The sequence below is a fragment of the Heptranchias perlo genome, chromosome 11 (assembly GCF_035084215.1).
Source record: "Heptranchias perlo isolate sHepPer1 chromosome 11, sHepPer1.hap1, whole genome shotgun sequence".
Taxonomy (NCBI): domain Eukaryota; kingdom Metazoa; phylum Chordata; class Chondrichthyes; order Hexanchiformes; family Hexanchidae; genus Heptranchias; species Heptranchias perlo.
The window spans coordinates 58,601,913-58,617,250 of NC_090335.1; the positions used below are offsets into that span (position 1 = coordinate 58,601,913).

The following is a 15,338-nucleotide window of genomic DNA, read 5'->3' on the forward strand; positions in this document are numbered from 1 at the left end:
AGGTGCTATATAAATGCAAGTTTTTTTTCCCCCATTCAAAAGACAACACCTCCAACATTGTAGCACTCTTTCGGTACTGCAGTGAAGCCTGAAGTGGAACTTGATACCACAAACTTTTGGCTCAGAGTTGAATGTTACCAACTGAACCAAGCTGGTGCCCAGCCAATCAAATGTTTATAACCATGAATATTCAATATCGTTTTCAAACAATGCTTTAATGGAATGTAGAGCAACCATTTTAACAACCACGTAACTGCAATATAGCAAAATCATAAAATATAATCAATCTGAATGAACTACACCCCTGACAATATTTAACCTATATTTTCAAAAACACTGCTAATTTACTTTTAGGCAATAAATATTGTTATATATAACAAATTACCACATTGTTCTAGTTAATAACTGCTCAGTGCCTCAGTTTTCATAACCATTAAAATATATTTTGGAAAACAATATAAATTTACAATCATTACAGTTTGCCAATGTTGTTATACTTTATAAGTAACTGCATTAGCACCAGATTCCTGCGGGTGGTGCTGCAGAACTATTAGTCTTGACACTGACCAGGGTAGTGGTCTCTATTCCAGTGTTCTGACGAAGGGTCATCGACCTGAAACGTTAACTCTGTTTCTTTCTCCACACATGCTGCCTGACGTGCTGAGTATTGCCAGCATTTTCTGTTTTTATATTAGTGGTCTCTATTCCAGTTTGGCACCGTTGGCATAATTTAAATGAGGCCCAAATCTTGACAGTGGCCTTGGGCGGGTGGCATGGGTGCATTGATGATAATGCATCTGTTTTAAGCCTGAATCAAAAATCACCCCAACTGCATTTTTAACTTTTTTCCCCTATCAGGGAAGTGAGATTGTGCAACAGCCATTCTTAATGAGCATTTTGAATAATTCTTTTCAGGTTTAATATGCATTTCAAGCCATTTTTTTCTCATTGGTTAAAGAAATATAGTCTAAAATGTTGTTTATTAATACAGAACAGCATATTTCATAAACAGTGTCAGCAATTACAGATACAATGCGGTAAATTTTAATCCCACAAACCACGGGTTGGGGGCGGGTGGGAAGGTAAAAATTGTTTTAAAAAAAAGTAAAACCCGCCTCCAAACTGCCCTCTTCTGTTTTTAATTGAGGAGAATCGAGGGGCGGGCGACCAACCCACTCTCAGGAGTCGGGTCGGTCAATGAAAGCTGTTAAGGAGGCTGCGGGCCTCCATTTTAATAGGTTTTTTTATCTGTATCTCCTGGGGGCCAAGATTCCTGGGCCTTCTGCTTCATACCACGTAATTGGAGGTGAGAAGGCCCGGATCAACAAGTAAGTGCTTTTATTGCACTGCTTGTGGGCCTGAAGGAGCAGGAGTGTTTCCACCAGGCCCAACAAGCTTACCTGCTGCAATCATCAACACCCCCCGCTCCCAACGGTGACTGACCACCCCACCCCCCGTCCCCCGTTCCCAACGGTGTCCGACCCCCCCCCCCCCCGTCCCCCGCTCCCAACGGTGTCCGACCCCCGTCCCCGTCCCCCGCTCCCAACGGTGCCCGACCCCCGTCCCCGTCCCCCGCTCCCAACGGTGTCCGACCCGTCCCCGTCCCCCGCTCCCAACGGTGTCCGACCCCCGTCCCCGTCCCCCGCTCCCAACGGTGCCCGACCCCCGTCCCCGTCCCCCGCTCCCAACGGTGTCCGACCCGTCCCCGTCCCCCGCTCCCGACGGTGTCCGACCCCCGTCCCCTGCTCCCGACTGTGTCCGACCCCCCCCCCCCCGTCCCCCGCTCCCAACGGTGTCCGACCCCCGTCCCCGTCCCCCGCTCCCGACGGTGTCCGACCCCCCCCCCCTCCGTCCCCCGCTCCCAACGGTGTCCGACCCCCGTCCCCGTCCCCCGCTCCCAACGGTGCCCGACCCCCGTCCCCGTCCCCCGCTCCCAACGGTGTCCGACCCGTCCCCGTCCCCCGCTCCCGACGGTGTCCGACCCCCGTCCCCTGCTCCCGACGGTGTCCGACCCCCCCCCCCTCCCCCGCTCCCGACGGTGTCCGACCCCCCCCCCGGTCCCCCGCTCCCAACGGTGTTCCACCCCCCCCACCCCCGCTCCCAACGGTGACCGACACCCCCCCCCCCCGCTCCCAACGGTGACCGACCCCCCCCCCCGCTCCCAACGGTGACCGACCCCCCCCCCCCCAACCCCGCTCCCAACGGTGACCGACCCCCCCCCACCCCCGCTCCCAACGGTGACCGACCCCCCCCCCGCTCCCAACGGTGACCGACCCCCCCCCCCCCAACCCCGCTCCCAACGGTGACCGACCCCCCCCCACCCCCGCTCCCAACGGTGACCGAACCCCCCCCCACCCCCGCTCCCAACGGTGACCGACCACCCCCCCCCACCCCCGCTCCCAACGGTGACCGACCCCCCCCCACCCCCGCTCCCAACGGTGTCCGACCCGTCCCCCGCTCCCAACGGTGTCCGATTTTCCCTTTCTCCCGCTCCCAACGGTGTCCGGACACCCCCCACCCCCGCTCCCAATGGTATCTGCCAACCCCGATGACCGGTCCCTGTCTGCTTTCCCATCCGACTGAGCCAGCCTGTCATCTGGTTGGCTATCAGGCGGGCAACCTACTGAAAAAAGTTGAAAGACACCCTTAGGCCTAAATCGTAAAGACGTCCGGGAACCCATACTCCCATCAGGAAACATCCCTCCCCGCTCTCTTCCTGGCTCCCCGTTAAAATTTACCCCAATATCTCGCCTTGCTTTCTAAGATTAGGATATCATTTTCCCTCCATTAGGGTTAAGGCTAACAAATTCCAATTGTATATTGGATCTGGACAAAGTGCACATTAAGTATTTGTAGAAGTAGGTAGAAAATTGTCAATCTAGGAATGAAACGAGATTTGAAAGCCAAGAATATATTTTAGTTCCCTTGGCATAATACATATTTGACTAGCAGTTACTAGATTATCAGGTTTGGTGGTTGTAATTGTAATCGCTAAAATTCATGCCACTCTAGAAAACTAACAAAATTTAACCAACAGCATCAATCAAACTGACTGCTGAAAAACAGTGCTGATTATAGGCTAATGACACATAACATGAAACAAGTAGTTACACTGAAAGAGCAGGGGCATTGAGATTGTCATAATTTAAGCAGTAGTTATAGCCAATCTATTATCACTTGTATTGCGGAGAAAAAAGCACAGTATGCAGCATTGAAGGATTAAGGAAGTGCTGAAAAGGGATGTAAGTACTGACAGCACAAACTTTACTTTCCAAAGGTCTCTTTCCTCTTTCCACCCCACCCCACTGACTCCCAGTCCCAGAATGTTTTTATTTTTGATATTTTGTTGCATTTTCCAGAATTGTGGAATTTACTTTATTTCTGTCTTCCAAACCAAGATATTTATCCTAGAAGGGTTATAGATATTTTGAATATGAAAATATAGTTATGCAAATTTAAGGGTTCATTTCTTTCCATAAGGAGCTTAAACACTGATACACAGCATTGATTTATAAATTGAAACCTTTTACAACGCACACCTACAATTAACCCAATTGCCTTAAGATGCCTGATATAGTCTAGTGTGACCAATGCATGGATCAGGTCACCTTGAGCCCATTGTTGATACTTGTAAACTGTGTAAAAATGGCAATGCATAGAGGGAAAGAGGAGAAAATATATAACAAGAAATGAAAAGGTTCCGTTTTCATATTGATAAATAGAGCACCTGCAGTTTCCACGTTCTGATTTCCATGTCTAAGCTTGGCCACTGGGGACTGGGTTAAGGTACTTGCTCATAGAAAGCGGGGGAGGGGAGAAGGGAAACAGTCAATGAGGCAACACAAATGGCTACTGTAAAACGTCCAGCAGCTGGATCAAGTATCAGCAGGCCAGCTGTCTACCATGCTAATCTAGGAATGGTGTACAGGAAGGATGATCTGAAGTGGGGACAATTAAATCATTAAAGAAAGTGACCTAAAAATTAAATTGTAAATATATAATAAAAATATGTTCACTGCCTCTTGCAGTAGATCATGGTACCAATATATTAATACAAACTGAATCAAAGATCAGTGTCTATCTTTAAATACCCTAAATCTTTGCTAGTCTTTTAGATAATCTGTTTTTAGTCTAACATCACTTGGTGAGGTGTAGTGTTCGTGTAAATAAAAATATATGCTTATAGTCAACTTTTTTTTGTAGATTTACTGAGCAAAACAATAACAGTTCGGTTCATGGGCAAAATGGTTTGTGCTAGCACCAAAACGAAAGGTCACTAAACAGAGTACAATATTGGTTTCTAAAAATACCGCAGAGTTAATTCTCTTGTGCTCGCGGTCTCTCATGCCCTCTTATTCAGTCTTTCTGTTCCCCTTCCCCCAGCTCCAGTCTTGTCTCACCAAACATGAGAACTGTTTGATACAGCAACAAATGCAGGTTAAAGCTGAGATGCAGTGACTGATGAGGCAGCTCTCTGAAGTTTGGGAAGCTTGAATGAGGATTTTGGAGGGGAATGCTGATTTTTCAAATGCAGACTGACACTGGGTCCAAAATGCCGATTGTGCACGTAAAATATGGATGGTTGGTGTGCAATATTTTACTTAGCAAGGTTTATAACTAAAAGTCCTAACATTCAAATAGTTAAGCTTCGTTTCAACTTTCTGGTCTAGATAGGAAAATTCATAAGTGTAGTTATCCAGTGGCAAATGTTTGATGTCTACAGGAGGGCAAAAATCCTAGTCAGTCAACAAATAATAGCCTGCCTTTCTGAGTAAGGAATGGCTCATTAATTAACTAGGCATAAAGTTTGACAGTATTAAATGTTTGCTTAGCTCCAGTAGCAAAGGAAATTAACTCTCACAAATGACCAGGAATAATATTTACATTGCTTTTTCCTATATTTTAAAAAAAATCATTTTCCAGGTCATTCGGTATCTTAATGTGGGAAGTAATGACATTGGGCCAGCAGCCTTACCCTGCTCGTACCAACCTTGAAGTATTGCACTTCGTTAGAACAGGAGGAAGGCTGGAGAAACCAAACAATTGCCCAGATAATGTGTAAGTACCATTTACGTTTTAAATTTTTTAAAATCAGAATCACCTGCTAGTTCCTGAACCATATTTTGAAATACAGTGAAACCTATCTCGATAAATTTTTGACACTGATAATGGCGGTATTTATATTCAGGTGACCTCCTGCTCAGTTTCCATATTTGTTAAGTGAAGCTGATGGACACTGTCTTTGCAGGTCCTCCTTAGTGCAGATTACAGAGTATATCATTAACTTTAAAAAAAAGTAGCATTCATACCACTTGTAGTGACTTTGATTCAATAAATATGGTGACAAAATAACAATATCCAAAACAAATCTTGGGACCATCATTTTTAAGGTCCCATACAGTTGGCCTAGAGTATACCTCAGCCTTGAAATTCCTGGGGCCAGAGAGGGTCCACAGCTCTCTCTCTCACTCTCACTCTCTCACACACTCTCTCACTCACATGGTGGGGGGGGGGGGGGACATGAAAGGGGAATTCCGGCCTACCCCAGGAAATTCTGCTGAGAGTAGGTGTAGATTCTGTTATGGGCCTAGTGAAGGCCCCAAACCTTTACCAGATTAAGGTTGCCGATCCCAGAGGGGATTGATTATTTTATTCTGAAGGCACAATGGCTCCACGTGGAGCAAAAACTTCTTCCGAGTTTTTTCTTCAGCCTGAGAGGTCCTGGGGACACTGCAGGCAGAGCAGCTGTTGGACTGCCCCACTTTCTGTCGGGCATATGGTGGCAGGCGCAGCTGGAGTGGCCTTGCAGGTGCAATGTGCCTGCCCCGGTTATGCAAGTGATCTTGTCCCCTAGGATTTAGGACAGGGTCTCTGGCTTTAGGCTAGGGCTGACGAGGGTTCTGGTCCATCACATTGGACCCTGGGGATTTCAGGGCATGGGTACATGCTGATAGAATTGTGTATACTTTGCATGTAGCCCACCAGAGGGCACTCAAACTGTTCTACTGAAGGGAGCTTTTAAAAATTCTGTTACATTTCCATTGTAGCCACCTTCTAGCTCTCAAACAAATTCAGTAGTCTGTATGCTCCTCAATTTAAAACAGCTCAACATTCAACAGAATCTCTCATTTTAGCTAACTACTACAGAGCATGTAAAAATGCACAATACACCCAGAAGAAAATGAGCATCTGGAGCATTAATTCCCCTGCTTTAAACCTCACCGTTAGTAGAATTTCTAGAACCAGCAGCTGTTAAAGTTTTGATGGGAGGATTGTATTCATTTCTAGGTTTACGCTTGCAATACTGCACAAAGATGTTTTATGGTAAACAACTAAGGAAAACAAATCGCTCTTGTCCCACTGATACATCATTATCTGTCAACATATGAGAGGATCATTGGTCTGAAGTTAGCAATCATGAGCCCTGTGCCTTCCTAGCTAGAAGAAGGTGTCATGTGAGGATAAAATGGGGAAAGCTGCGTAAGGATGGAGGGCGCTACAAAGGAGAGATATTAATTGTTGAGGAAGTTGAGCAATGTTTATTTTGCCTGTTGTTTTGACTTCCAGTAGCCATCCTGTTGAGATTAATCTTACTCCAAGGTACTCATTTTTGCTGATTTATGACCAAAACATAGTTCATAAATTACAACGCAAATAACATAGAAATGAGTCTCATTTTAATCTTTTACTATAAAGATCAACTACCTGAAGTGTTTTTAATATACCAAGAACACAAATGCACACTCCAGAAAGACTACAAGTTTGAATATCATGCTAGTTAGGTTATCATAGGCCTGTGAACTTTAGTGTCTGTGAAATGATCAATGAAATGGATGAAATACTGCAGACAGCTACAATTCTGGACTGAAGGCATCAGAAATGTCTGTGACTGGAAAGTATTGTAGAGTTACAAATACTTACAAAAAAAGGTTCCTTGGCATTATTTCTAAAGTCATCATGTATCTCTAAATTATAAAATAAGGCTATGGTTAAACATTAATACATGGAGAAGTGAAAATAGATTAAACTCCATCTACAATCTTCTGTTCCTCAGCTCCCTTAGCTGCAGCATGAATGGGAACAAGTTATACAGTTACATGTGCATTTTTGAGAAGCACATACAATTGTGGTGCATGCTGCTATTATTCATTCTTTAGTAATTCCATTGCAGTTAAGTCATTACAAGCAATCAGAGTAAGCCCAGAGTGTAATTCCATATTTGGAAATGTCATGTGAGATGTCTAGTGCCACATTAAAATAAAATAAAGACCAAATTGTCTGGCTGTAGCTGGATTTAATAACTGGCGCAGCGCCAGAGCTTTGTTGGGAACATGGGAAGGTCCTGCTAGTTATAGCTTCCAACGATGATAGCCAGCAGGTGCATTCTTCTATTTTCCTTGAACACAGTTCCCCAAAAATCGAGTTCTGGTGAGATTTTACTTTGACGGTTTACGTAGAGAAGTTGCATTGGCTTGTTAAATAACTGGTGATTTAATGTAGGAACTATGAGAGTGTTTCAAAACTACATAATAGGTACTATATACTCGCATCAAATACATTTTGATCAGTTTATGCATCACCAGTTATTTACTGTGGGTGTGCATATTTTAAGCTGATTAAAATGAGAGTTATAGGTGTTGGGGAATGGAAGTTTTTCCATTTTAGGCACCCAATGTCAGTATCAAGCACTCCCAGGTTAGATCTAGCAAAGACAAATGTAAAGCTCTTTTTTCTCTATGCTTCAGCTCCAACCTTAGAAGAGCTCCCCCTACTGCAATAATGTGGCATTTTTCCATTTCTTACACCAGCCATCCTGTAGTCTCTCCGAGTGCAATGCCAGTTAGTGCCCAATTAGTTTTGTGCTGCTGGCTCCACTCTCAACTGGATTGAAACTGTCCAAACTCCACTCACATAGGACCCTTACAGATGGAGGAGTTTTTTTTGTGTTTTCACACTCTTCCCTTGGAGAATAGTGGAAAGTAGTGGAAAGATTTGCAGGCATGAAATGCTCCTTCCATGGGCATAACCATCTTTTGACCAGCTGATAGGGTGGTTAATCTCATATAGTGCAAGGGTCTTATGGGCTCCCACAATACAAATGATGTGGGGCGGGAGGCACCCACACTCGCCGGACTTGAGTATCCTTCTGATGTCAACCCAGAATTCAGAGGCAGGCCTTCTGACTCAGAGGCAGGAATGCTACAACTAAGCCAAAGGCTCATGCTGGACCTACTGTTTTCCGTGGCTAACCTGTCTTAACACCAACGACACCTTTGATTGGTGTGATGGTGTCCCAGCCTAATATAAGATATGCGATTTGAGAACCTCTCATTCACTCACTCACCTGACGAAGGAGATAATCTCCGAAAGCTTGTGATTTTCAAATAAAACTGTTGGACTATAACCCGGTGTTGTAAGATTCCGTACGTCACTCTAGGCTGGGTTTGAATCCAGGTCCTGAAAGTGACAGGCCAGTCTCTAACTCACTGTACCAATGTCCCCCAAGGTTTGAGAGGGTTGTCATGACTCCTAGCCACTTGGCAAACTGATTTGTTTTAGTAAAGCTGTTTTTGACATTGTGTGGGCAACTTTTCATACTAATTTTATCATTCTTTCTTAACAGTTAACTTTAGTTTAACCTGATGTATTTTCAAACAACCCTTGGTAACTTCTCTTAGCTAAAAGCCCCAAAACAGTGCAAGAGCAATTCTTTTCAATACATAAATTGATGCCTAGGTTTCCCTGAACTTGGTGCTGTCAGCATTGGGGTACAAAGTGGGAACACGAATGAGTACTATGGCTCCACAGCTATGTAATTAAATTTGTTATGGCTGGTTATTAAAAGTTAGAAATTTAAATCTTTCCAACTACTGGCTGCTATCCTGTAGGCTTTTACAATGTGCAGTGATACCATCTCTATTGGGATTCCCATATTACATGGAATCTGCAATACAAAGTGGATATGTCAAGAAATTTCCAGGAATGCTGTGGTGTTGAAGTGCCCCTGTGACTTACCCACATAGTCGAGATTCTGTGTGAAAATGCCCATAATCATACATTTTCCCATTGGATAACAGTCATTTTATTATAGTGCACACACTGCTTATTTTGTGGTCTAGGTGGCAGGAATGTTAGTGAGAAAAAAGGAAAGAATAGTGGGGAGAAATGAGCAAGTTAAGCAATAAAGAGAAAGAGAAGGGAGGAAAAAGCGAAACATTGGGCCTGATATTAGGAGGGTGGCGGGTTCGCAGCGGGGGGTCGACGCGCCCAGTGAAATCGGGGTGCTCCGCATGCAATCGCAGGCTAATCGCAGCCAATTACCTGTGCTTCCGGGTTTCACGCTGGAAAGCTGCGCAGCGGGTGGACTGCGCATGCGCAGCATAGGCTGTCAGCTAGAGGAGCCCTATTTAAAGGGGCAGTCCTCCACTGACTGATGCTGCAGAAAATAGGAAAAATTACAGCATGGAGCAGCCCAGGGGAAAGGCTGCTCCCAGGTTTAATGATACCTCGCTCCAGGTATTATTGGATGGGGTGAGGAGGAGGAGGAGGGGGAGGAAGCGGCTTGCCTCTGCCACCATGAAGGCCTGGCTGGAGGTGGCAGAGGAGGTCACCTGCACCACCAACGTATCGTGCACCTGCATACATTGCAGGAGGCACTTCAATCACCTAAGTAGGTCAGCCAAAGTGAGTACACTTACTCATTCCCCTACACCCCGTCTGCCACATCACCGCCCCACCCCACACCTCCTTCTGCACTGCCAACACTACTCACACCCACTCAAAGCTCATCCTCATCTTACCTGCACTTACTCACCTCGCCAGTACTCATCCTGCCACTACCACTCAACCCAATCCTCATAGCTCTATCTCATACTCACCCTCTCATGCATCTCTTTCACTGTCAGCCTCACTCAACCTGCCACTACCTGTACTGCAGCCACAGGGCATCCACCACATATGTGCAGTAGGAAGTGTAAGGCAAACATGTCGTGAGCATGAAGGGGATGCACAAGGTTGTTTGAGGGTTTGTCATGGTTTTTACCTATATTTAATTTCTGATCAACTCACATTACATATTATATTGTCACCACTACTGCCACGTCTTTGCGAATCTCGTCTGGTTTGTGCAATAATGCTCTTTCCTGAGGATCACAATGAAGACCCACAACTGATGCCACCCATTGTGTCACTGCAGAGTGGGTGTAGGTGTATTTACAGGGCTCTTTTGTGCAGACAACTGAGAGACGTCAGCAATGTCCCCGGTGGCACCCTGGAAGGATGCAGAGGAGAAGTTGTTGAGGGCAGTGGTGACTTTGAGAGCGACAGGTAAGAAGATGGTGCTCGGGCCAGCCGGGAGCAGCTCGGCATGAAGGAGGCTGCAGATGTCCACGACTACATGTCGAGTGACTCTGAGCCTCTGTGTGCACTGCTGCTCGGAGAGGTCCAGGAAGCTGAGCCTCTGTCTGTGGACCCTGTGGCGAGGATAGTGCCCTCTGCGACGCATCTCTCTCTGCGGTTGCCCTCCCTCCTGCTGTGCAGGTGGATGTGTCACAGCACTCTGTTGTGGGGCTGCATGTGTCAGAGGTGGCCAGCGAGGCTGGTGATGCTGTTCGTTCTCTGAGGAGGTCATCACTGCAGCTACGACGGCCCCCATCCGGAAGATGTACATTTGAGGGGGTCCGCAAGGTAGGTACATGTCTCTGGACACTGGGGTAAGTGTGCAAGTTGGTGAATTTTATTGTTAGGAGGAGGTGGTGGAGGCCAAACTTTGTCCAACGTGACAGAGTGGCCTCCTGCAATGAGTGAGGGTCTTCCCCCCCCCCCCCCCCCCCCCCACACCTGCCAAATGGACCTTTGCAGCGGCCACAGGTTGATGGCTGCAACACGTCCATTTGAACTGGGAGTGTTTTCCCCTAGTACGGGAAACAGTCCCAGTTGTTTGGAAAATCCCACCTTGAGGTTTGAATTACACAGATAAAACAGTAAAGTACAAGTCATAGGAAGTCATGCTCAAACTGTATAGTGTGCTTGTCAGATCACATGCTGAAAACTGTGCCTAGTTCTGGTCACTGTGGCACAAAGAACATATTCAAGCCTTAAAGACAGTTCAAAGAGCCATCAACTTAATCCTTGGTGTCAGAGAATTGAGGTATGAGGAAAGACCAGAAAAGTTGTGCTTTCCAGCTTTAAAAGGAAGTGACTGAGAGGTGACCTGACAAAGGCATAGAAGATAGTATATGGTGTGGAAAAGGTAAATCGGGAGCACTACTTCACACTACACTGACAATGGGACATGGATTCAAACTAGCAAAAGGCAACTTTAGGACTGATGTCAGGAAGTTTTCCACACAAAGAATGATCTATACATGGAATGGACTTCTGGATAGGATAGCGGAACCAAAAACTCTCAAATCATTTAAGGAACATTTGCATGCTGCGGTGGGAGGAATGGGTCAGCTAAGATGGGCTGAACGGTCTTCCTCATCAATGTCCTATAAATAAATTGTGCATCATTAAAGTGCTGCTCAGTCAAATCAAAAGGTGAGCATTTTACTGAGCTTAAAAGGAAGTCATCAGAGCAGCCCATAGATGTACTCTATTTGCTAGATTGTCAGAAATAAAGTGGTTCCATTCCTACCTGTTGCAGTACATTTTTTAAAATTCATCCTTGGGATGCGGACGTCGCTGGCAATATTCATTGCCCATCCATCTCTAATTGCTCTGAGGAGGTAATGGTTGGCCACCTTCTTGAACAGCGGCTGTCTTTGTAACAGTTTGATACAACCAAGTGGCTTGCTAGGCCACTTCAGAGGGCAGTTAAGAGTCAACCACATTGGTCACACAAAGACCAGTCTGGGTAAGGTTCGCCAGTTTCCTTCCCTAAAAGGCATTAGCGAACCAGTTGGATTTTTACGACAATCTGATAGCTTCATGGTCACGTTTGTAGTGATTCCAGATTTTTGTTTAAACTGAATTGAAATTCTGAAACAGCCATGGTGCAATTGGAAACCACATTCTCTGGATTAATGGTCCAGGCCTCTAGATTACTAGCCTATTTCTAGCAATGACTTCTACCAGCACCATATGGTCAGCTTCAGATACCTCATGATTTTATCCTTAGCCCTTTCATTTCCTTATTTATATCTTATTCCCTTCATGACATTATCCATAGCCATAGGATCAGTTTCCATATCAGTTTCCATGTATAGTGATAACGCTCAGCTTTACCTCATCATATCACCTCGGTGTTGTCTGACATCATCATGGATGAGCCAGAACTTCCTCCAATTGAATGCTTCCCAGAATTTTAGGAGTAGTGCTTTGGAGGTTGAGATGTGTCCAATTTCTTACTATGTGCCTTCTAGCTCCACAAAAACTTTGGTTAATCTATACTAAAAAAAAATGAAAAAGCTCACGCCATTCAAATTAAGTTAATTTTCTGGACAGGTTTTTCAGATAACAAAACACATCGAGATGCATTAATTCAGCCCATTAGCCTTGGAACTATTTCCTCTGCATCATTCATTCTATGTTTATATTTACTTTGAGACCAGTGGTATAGCCAGGTTTCAACGTTGTAGCTAAAGACTTCAAACTGTTAAAAAAAGTGTAATTTATTCAATTTTTGTGTGTGGAACCTTATTTACACTTAGAATGTGGTTATGCTATCATGTTTGTGTCATTGCAAAGCAGTTTCCAATTTCGAGCAATATAAGAGTTATAATAGAACTAATTTCATACATCAAACTATTCTGCTATGTAGAAATTGCTACCAATGGCAAAAAATAATATTTTTTTATCTGTGCTGCACTTCAAATCATTCTTGAGGAAAGTGAGGGCTTGAGCATACCTTGTAATTCACGATTTTACTCTGCTGGCGTTCAGCCATTTTCAACTATAATTGCACACTCAACTGCTGGATTAAGAAAGTCTGGGAGGTTTACACCAGATAAGTGACTGTTCAGCTGCCTGAGAAGCGTTAAAGGATCATTACTGCAGCTGTGTCATGATCGCCTGCTATTTGATCATTTCCACTGTTTCATTAGTGGCTCATAAATATCAAGAAAAAGGCCTCCTACATTTTTGAGGAAAATAGAAATTTTGAGCAATGATGACTGAACTAACTGCTATAATAATAAAAATTAATATTGCTCGGATTGATTGCTAATATTGCTCAGTTTACTTATTTGGGGTTTAAAATTGTCAGTCAAATGGGATAATTCTCATTGCTGATCAGACTGAGCCAAGTTTTCTGCTTTGACTTCAAAATGTGACAGACTGTTAACTCATTTCTCCATCTTCCTCATGCCAACTGGAGCAATAGGAGTAAATCTGCTGATTAACACTTTATCCATCTACCCTCTCAGCTGGACGTAAAAGTTCCCATGAAACTATTCAAAGATTAGAGAAGTTCTCCTGGCCAACCAACACCACTAAAACAGATTATCTGGTTATTATCTCAGTTGTTTGTGGGACTTTGCTGTGTACAAATTGGCTGTAGCATTTTCTACATTACAACAATGACTACAATTTAGAAGTACTTCATTGGCTGTAAAGCACTTTGGGATGTCCTGAGATTGTGAAAGATGCTATATAAATGCCAGTTCTTTTTTTCTTCTTACCAAGCCTATCAGTCCAAGTATGTGTGCACTTTCTAGAGAATTCTGCCGGTCCCTTTGTACTTGTCTGGTCCTACTGTACTGTTGTCTGTTTGCTTAATATAACTTGTGGCTTCTCTTTTTCAACTTTGAGCCAAGAATTGGAAATTTAGGCAGTGAATTTCCTCATAATTTCTAGTGGACTTTCCAAGCAGGAATGGCATAGGAAACTCTTTTTGCAGGGAAATCCAGTTAGAAGCTGTTTCCACCTGATTCCACCCTTTCAACAGCTTCCCTTGAGTTTCTTGGTGCTTCTGCAACTTTCTTGCAATGTTCACCGCTGGCCTCATTTGAATATGTCAAAGTGAGAGCACGTGGTGAGACAGCTCCGAGTTTCTTTTGGCATTCTGCCTATAGACACCTGCAATTACTTCGGACAGCTTCTCACAAGGTCAGACTTTTCTAAATGAGTGAAGTTGTACATTCTTTTTCTCTAGCTTGGTGCCACGTTGTGCTGCCCTCTAGGCACAGATGATGCTTGAGTGGCTCTAGTTCTGTACGAGTGAAGTGAAATAGGCAAGCATTGTTGCTCTCTCATTTGTCCCCCAGTCTTCTGCTGAAGAGTGCAGGCTGCTTACCAGTTTAAGACCAATGACTGTGCCAGTGAGAATGCAAATGAACAGACCTAGGAAACTCGTGTGTAACTCTCTCAAGAGGCCACAGGCAGGCGCAACACCTTTTTGAAGAGGCAACAGTGGTGTAACTCCAGGAAATTCTAGGCCTTAGTTTCTTACCTAGTTCTTTAAAAGTTCTTGTGAAGTGATCATTAGCTTGAGCTAAGTTAATCTTCAGTCTTCAGAGAATGTAATCAGTAATTCAAATGTAGAGTAAAAATTCTTTGTCATTTAAATTTTAAAGTTAAATTACTGAGGATGGGGGAAGGTGGGAGAGGGTTCCTGTAAGCAGGGAACAACCTTTCCTGAGCTAAAAGACAAAGATCTAAGGTGTATAACACTAGACCACCAGGGTTTGGAAGGTACACACCCATGCAATGCAGGAAGCGTCCAATGGACAGTCCTGTTTGAAATTCATACACACTCTCATTAGATTGATGGAGATTGTGATGCATTTTTCCTTTCTCCCCTCAGCCTGTTGGTAAAATGGACACATAGCATGAAAAATTGCCATCTGCAGATGCAGCATTGAATTATTACAAGAACCCCTGCTCCCCATTCCCAATCGCCACAGGAGATTGACTTGCTTTTAATGTAGTGATTCTACTGCCTGATGCCAGCTGTAATGGGAGCAATCTATTTTTCTGGACAGGGGTAAAATATAGAAAATAGCATTATACACCCCCCAGTCTGCATGGTAGATTTAAATTTTAGCTGCTGCCATGCCATATTTCTCCAACACTATTGCATTTATCCTGGCTTTTCAAAACTAAAAGACACGTAGTTAAGTTCTCACGTTATCTCTGGGAATATTTAAACATGAGAAGTATGAGACTGGACATTGGAGGAAACAGGATAGAGAAGATCATAAGTGGTCTGAAAAAAATCAGGCAGGCAAGAAGGTCAAAGAGAAAAAGAAATCCAGCAATGCAGGAAAGCTGCAATTTAAAATGTAATTAGCAAAAGTTTTAGTACGGGCTGAGGGCAATTTAAGGTGGACTGGGAGTCTGTGTTTTAGAAGAAAATGTCATGTCTGAGGTGATTGGGATTCCATCATGCATGTGTT

General features: G+C 44.2%; 1 protein-coding gene across 1 annotated transcript in view; it reads left to right on the plus strand.

Moving 5' to 3' along the window:
* The window catches only part of LOC137326845 (proto-oncogene tyrosine-protein kinase ROS-like), a 170,356-nt gene that overhangs the window by 108,818 nt on the left and 46,200 nt on the right, over positions 1-15,338 (plus strand). The window contains exon 43 of the mRNA XM_067992225.1: positions 4,924-5,058. Within this exon, the coding sequence (XP_067848326.1) occupies positions 4,924-5,058 (135 nt within the window). The remainder of the gene's footprint in view (positions 1-4,923; positions 5,059-15,338) is intronic.